Source organism: Sinocyclocheilus grahami, unplaced genomic scaffold (genome assembly GCF_001515645.1).
Source record: "Sinocyclocheilus grahami isolate Dianchi unplaced genomic scaffold, SAMN03320097.WGS_v1.1 scaffold587.1, whole genome shotgun sequence".
Lineage (NCBI taxonomy): Eukaryota > Metazoa > Chordata > Actinopteri > Cypriniformes > Cyprinidae > Sinocyclocheilus > Sinocyclocheilus grahami.
Genome location: NW_015505766.1, coordinates 784197 through 791590, shown reverse-complemented (window position 1 = coordinate 791590; position 7394 = coordinate 784197). Strand labels below are relative to the sequence as shown.

Here is a 7394-nt window from a genome sequence, read left to right as displayed (position 1 = left end):
TAAATTTCTTTATGTAAAATAATTTTTTTTTTTTTCCTTTTCATTTCTGCCCTGTGGATATTTGAGTTCTTTTAAGATTCACCAAATCAATATTATTGATCTTTGGGCATCTTAAACATTGCCGTTGTTTTGATAATCAACGTTTCAATCTTGTTTTCTGTCAGCATTGCAGGAAAATCAACAACTTCAAGCTTGTGATGCATTACTTTCTGCGACTCTTGTGTACATGCATGCCTTTATTTTACATGTAAGGGTTTGTGTAAATGCACATAAATGTAGAAATATTTCTGTTTCAGTCACCAAACTCCTCTTATGAATGGACAACCCCATAATTCAGTATCCTGCCAGAACCTTGAACATCAGTTTTTATTAATTCAAGCAAACTGTTACATACATTATACGATATACAGTATTTTAAATCATGTTTAATCTTTGTTTCTGAAACTCTTTTTTCCGTTTGGAACATAGAAACAGCGAATGCTGGAGAAATGCAGGCAAAAGTAGTAACGGCACAATACATTCAACTCATCAGCATTTATACGAACCGTAAGGCCTAAGAAAGAGAAACCAGCGTTCAGTCCCAACACACAGACGGACAATCTCGTTCACTCACAAAGTCTGGTTTGAAATATGACTAGGTCTGTTCTCACGTTTTGGCAAACAATAAAAAAAAAAAAAAAAATTCATAAATTGAGAGATGCAATAAATTACAATTAATATAGACCCCAGAAAAAGCCCACAATGTTTTTTTGTTGGACCTTTATGGGACGTTGTCAATATTTCAGTGGATGAATGTCATGAAAACATGTCACATTTCACCCCAAAATCAAAGAAATAATTAAGAATAAAATAAAATACTAAAAAAAAAAACCGTTTTGGCAAAAAAAAAAAAAAAAAAAAAAATTCATAAATTGAGAGATGCAATAAATTACAATTAATATAGACCCCAGAAAAAGCCCACAATGTTTTTTTGTTGGACCTTTATGGGACGTTGTCAATATTTCAGTGGATGAATGTCATGAAAACATGTCACATTTCACCCCAAAATCAAAGAAATAATTAAGAATAAAATAAAATACTAAAAAAAAAAAAAAAAAAGACAGAAAATTAAGGACATTTTAGGACTAAATGTCAAAATTACATTTTAAAAATGTATTTATTATTTTGGAGGAAAAAGTAAAATATTTTTTAAATGATATGTATGTGTATATATATATATATAAATATATTTCAACACATTTTTACCAAAATTCCTAATAAACACATTTATATATATATATGTTAAAAAATGTCTCACTACTGTAGTGTACAACAAAATTCATACTTCATCAAAGATCACAATGCGAAACATGGAAATATAATTAAAACCAGAGATATATATCCTAATGGGGATTACATATTTAATTTCATTTGTTTATTGAATTTTTTTTCAATATTTAGTGTGAGGTGAAATATAACCTGGAAAAGAGATTCAGGCATGTATTTTAGTCGTCTTGTCACGTTAATAAAAACGTTCCTTCATTTTTTCCCCTTTGACTTTGTCCATCGCAAGCACACCGTGACATCCAACATCACGTCTCTGTAAAGGAAGAACGGTTTAGATGATATAGAAAGTATAATAATCATCCGTCACATCGAGACGTTCCTGTCGTGACCAGAAGAGGCCGCTGTCGTCTCTCGCGCCCAACTATAACAACAAAAGACGGATGAATTCAAATGAAAGAAATATGACCGGTTTTCATTCATCAATTGCACAACAAGTGGTTAAAAAACATTAAAGCAAAGCATTCTGGGAACGTTGAATACAGTCGTCCGCAGTCCCGATGTTTCCTGAATTAGTCTGCGACGGATCGGAGAGTGTTTGTGGGAAGAAGGTTAGCTGAGATTTCGTGACGTTCGTCTTCGTCTCATTCCATCCAGTCGACCTCGTCGAACTCGTCCTCGTCCTCGGAGTCGCTGTACTCCACCGCGATGCGGCGCGACAGGATCGTGGCCACGTCGTTCCCCACGCGCTCGTGTTTGGCCTCTTGCTCCCGCTGCTCCTCCACCTTCCTCAGCTGGATCCCTGAGAGACACACCGAGGTACAGCTCCTTATGTTTGCATTCACATTTATGCGCTCCAGTGAGACAGACATTGCATTCAATGCACGCGTTTACATTTGAGCACTTCTTGCTTTCTCTGGGACTCAAACCTACTGTCTGATCTACGGTCTATATATATATTACATATTTAATGCATTGCTTGTACTAGAACTCACAATCGTAAGTTTCAACAGAGCTACTTGTTATTTATTTGATGCATGTACATTTTTAAAAATTAATATTTTTAATTATCCTAATTTATTAATTCATTAATTTATATTTTCTAATAATATTAATTTATTAATTGCATTTATAATTTTTAATTACTTGTATATTTAAATTATGTGCACGTATGAGTTTAAATATTATTATAATATTTTTTATTAGTTATAATTTTTTATTGTACTAGTTTATTAATTTTGTTCATTTAATATATCCATATTAATTATGTATTTAAATTATATTAATTTATTGTATTAATTTGTAATTATATAAATTTTTTTATATTATACTTATTTTTTATTATTTTTATTTTTAATTATTCTAATATTTTATTTTATAAATGTATTATATTCATAATTTTTATTAATTATATTTAATCATTAATTTATATTTGACTAACTATATATTTAAATCACGTTAATTTATATGTTGCATTAATCATTTTTAATTATATAGGTTAAATTGTTCTAATTTATTGATTTTATTGATTTATTTATTATATTAATAATGTGTATTAATTCATTTTTATTATTCATTTATTGCACTTTTTATTGCATTTAAATGTTTCTATTAAATATATATTTTTTAATTAAATATATTTATTAATTACATTTATAATTTTTTTATTATTTTATCAATTTATTCATTTAATTAAGTTTTTCTTGTTTATTTACTATCATTGTTTATTGTTTCTTTTTTCTTGTGATTTTTAAACATTTTTAATAATCTACTTGTGCATCAGTAGGCAATTCCTGAAGCATTTTGTTCCATTTAATTTCTCCTTAGCGATTTTAGAAAATTCAAAACATTTGATTCGTGGGCAAAATGAAAATAGGAGAAAAGACAAAGACTGGCTGAATTCAGCATAGCATACTAGCATATTAAAATATGTAAAGATATGACAGAAATAGTAAGAGCAGTATGCTAGTATGCTATTCTGAATTCAGCTTTCTGTGTACTAAACGTCTTTTAGAAGGGAATGATTGTAAATTGCGAATGACGAAATCAAATCAGCTATGAAAATAAACCTAAAAATATAACATTTTTATTACAAAATATTCAAGTATCTATCAATTCATTGTAATGTGCAACTACTTTTAGTGTAGATTTTGGACAGATACCTGATTTGCATATATGAGTGAACTTGAGTGAAACTCCGCCTACCTTTACGGATGGCTTCCAATAGAACGCTGCGGGCGTCGCTGATTGGCGGCAGGTTGGATGGATACCTCTTGACCTCGTGACCCGAGTGAGTGGGCGGCGACGAAACCGCTCCTGATGGGAAGGAAGGCAAGGTGGGCGGGCCTGAGGATGTGCAGGGGGAGGAGCCTCTGTTTCCTGGGAGGGGCAGAGGAGGCGGCGGCGGAGGAGGTGGCAAAACCATTCCGTCTCCAGCTGTGAGCGGAGTCTTGTCCAGCTGTCCGCGGGCGGGAGATGAGTGAAGGGGCGGAGCCCTAGAAACACACAGCGTCTCCCTGACATGCTGCTTCAACACTAACTGCAGTTACTGCGTTACTGCCTTCTTTCTTTGCGTGAACATTTGGGCGCATTATGCAAATATTTCCACATAGTGAGGTAGATATGTGGGGGCGTGTTAGAACGAGCCGTTTTAGGGGGGCGTGGCAGAGTCTTAACTTTGATAAAGAATATCTCTTTGGTTTTGAGACTTTAGTCTTTGCAACTTCAGGGATCTTATCTATGCACAATCAGCTTGTAACACTCCAAAGAGAAAGAAAAACTTGAAATCGCATCACAGGACTCGCCCTTTAATTCAGTACTAAAAAGTAGTGATAAAATAATTCAGTCCAATTCAAAATTGGCCATTTTACTAAAAAACAGGTTTAATTTTCTTTATGCAAACCTTATTTCTTTTGATTTTGTGGTGAAATGTGACCTGTGTGACATGTTTTCATGAGATTCACCTTTATAGTTCACTACTAAAAAGTATAAGATAACTTAATCTAATTAAATCTAGACATTTTACTAAATATTTGTGTTTGCTACACATTTTTTATGCTTGTTTTGTTATTTGATTAGCATGTTGCTAGCTTGCAAACATTTTGTTTTCCCAAAGTATTTATTCCATTCATTTTTCCCATAGGGGTATTAAAAAAAAAGTTTTGGTAATTTTTTTAATTAATTATATATTTTAAGTTTATTGATTTATTAATTGAATTTATTTATTACATAAATGTTTTTGCATTAATTATATATTTTTTATTATATAAATTTGTTTATTTCATATATTTATTAAATTAAATGTTTTATTAATTATATTTTTAATTATATTAAGTTATTAATTAGATTTGCTTACTATGTTTAGAATTTTTATTAATTATATATTTGAATCATATTGCTTTATTAACTGCATTTATTTATTGCATAAATATTTTTGCATTAATTATATATTTTTAATTATATAAATTTGTTAATTTCATGTATTTATTAAATTAATTATTTTATGAATTATATTTGTATTATATTAAGTTATTAATTACATTTGCTTACTATGTTTAGAATTTTTATTAATTACGTTTTAATTATATCGATTTATTATTTGCACTTATTTATTGCATAAATATTTTTGCATTAATTATATATTTTTAATTATATAAATTTGTTAATTTCATATATTTATTGCATTTAAAATTTTTATTAATTATATTTTTAATTATATACATTTTTACATTTGCTTACTATGTTTAGAATTTTTATTAATTACATTGATTTATTAATTGTACTTATTTATTGCATTAATTATTTTTTATTATAATTAATTAAATGTATTAATGAAAGTTGAGTATGAGTTCAGATGTTCAGACAGAATGTTCCACTATTAATCATCATTAAAATCATAATAATTTTTTTTTTGTCATTTTAATTTATTATTGTTTAAAACATAAAATGTGATTATTTAAAAGCTAAGTTGAAATAATGCAGGCTGATGGCTTCAACAAAAACATTTGCCATTGATTAGCAAACTCCTAGCTCACTGTATTTGAATGTGTATAAGTTATCATTAAAAATAATTTCCATTATGGAGAAAATGAATAGCATTTTTACTTCTAGAACCGACTGTTGCATGCTGCTCAATCAACGTTTCTGTCTTAGTATGCAGCTGCCTATATAGGGAGCACTGTGCTGGAACTGTGTGTGTGTGTGTGTGTGTGTGTGTGTGTGTGTGTGTATAATGAAAATGTAAAAATTGCATTATTTTTTCTAAATATTTTTGGTGAATTTTGAGTAAATATTGTGTAAAGACGTAGCAGTAAATTTCAGTGTGTGTGTACATTGCAATTGCTAAAATTATTTATAATTGTATTGAATTTAATTGTATTTACATTAAGAAAAATCCATATCAAATGTCCACTAATCTGTTATTTTATTATATATATATATATACATTTTCAAATATTACATTATTTTATTACTTTTTATATTTTCTGGTTTCATTTTACATTAAGTTAACATTTTTGTAATTTTTTTGTTATTTGTAATTTTGGCTTTTCAGAAGTTAATTGATCTCTATGAGAACCAGTTTTTTTTTATCTATTTGTTTATATATTTTACTATTTTTATTATTATTTTTTATAAATTTTCTGTTTTAATTTTAAATGTAATTTTTTTTTTAATTTTGTAATTTTTTTCAAATTTTTATCAGTTTTTATTGTTTTAAAACGTCGATATAATGTGAAATAAAATATTTTTTGTTTTTGTTTTGTTTTATATTTTAGTTTTAGTTACCAATTATAACACTGACATGATTCTTAATCCAGCTCTAATCCAATTATTAGCTAGAAGAATTATAATTGTGGCACTTATGAACCTTCTCCTTGTGAGGACTCGTGTGTTAGTTTGAGAAGCGCTCGCTCACCTGTGCTCGTGGTAGGCTGCTGATCCGTTGGTGTCTTTGTGTTTGTCTTCGGATTCGTCCGCGGCGAGCTCCGGCCCCAGAGCCATCTTCTGCCAATCCTTCTTGCGGTCGTGAGGCGCCCGCGGGATCTTCTCCTGGTCATGAGGACGGTCGATGTTCTTCAGCTGGACGAACACACACACACACACACACACAGTTAGTCTCGTCTCTACAGTGAAGCAGAAGCAGGTTTAGCAGCCGATGAAGATCTTCTGAGACTCGCACCGAGAAGCCAGATATCAGGAGATATATGAACATAATCACACAAACACTCAGACTGACAGAAAATCGGTCAAATCTGTTGCTTGATTTTGTCCGATTAAAATAATTACAGCATCCATGGCACACAGAAGATTGAATCTGATGAAAACTATTAGAAAATGTGATATTTTACCCTATATATATACAGTATATATGTGTGTGCTTGCAGTTGTTTCTTTTTTTGTTTAGTTATTTAGCTGTTTTTGCCATTTACATTTTAATTTTATTTTTCATTATATTTTTCATTTTAATCTGATATATTTTACCCCAAAATTATTATTTATTTTATATTTTCCTGTTGATTATAGCACTTTGAAGACTGAAAATTGACTGATGTTTTGATAAAAAATACCAGTGATATTTTACACCAAATTATTCTTTGCGCATAGGTTTTTTGTATTATTTTTTTATGTTTTCCATCATTTAATTAAGAAATTATGCATATACTGTATTTGCAATAAATACATAAATAAATAAATAAATAAATAAATTAGGGGGTAAAATAAATGCATATATTTATTAAATCAACAAAAATATATTTATTCATAGCATTATTATTATTATTATATAGTAATATATAATATATGTAATATACATTATTATTATTACATGTATGTATGAATAATTTATATATATATATATTACACACTCGCACACACTCACACTCACACTCACAAACTCACTCACACACTCACACACACACTCACGAACACACTCACTCACTCACACTCACACACACACACACACAAACTCTCTCTCACACACACTCTCACCCACACACACACACACACACACTCACTCACTCACACACACACACACACAAACACACTCACTCACTCACTCAAACACACACTCACACACACTCACGCACACACTCACTCACTCACTCACACTCACTCACTCACTCACACACAAA

The 7394-nt window shown here is 29.9% G+C and overlaps 1 protein-coding gene across 1 annotated transcript in view; it reads right to left on the bottom strand.

Annotated features, from left to right (window-relative positions):
- Positions 1 to 1379: 1379 nt before the first annotated feature.
- Positions 1380 to 7394, bottom strand: part of LOC107556997 (wiskott-Aldrich syndrome protein family member 1-like) — an 87610-nt gene continuing 81595 nt past the window's right edge. The window contains exons 7-9 of the mRNA XM_016240278.1: positions 6179 to 6342; positions 3469 to 3758; positions 1380 to 2065 (exon numbers count right to left, since the gene is read on the bottom strand). Of these exons, the coding sequence (XP_016095764.1) occupies positions 1908 to 2065; positions 3469 to 3758; positions 6179 to 6342 (612 nt within the window). The 3' untranslated portion in view covers positions 1380 to 1907. The remainder of the gene's footprint in view (positions 2066 to 3468; positions 3759 to 6178; positions 6343 to 7394) is intronic.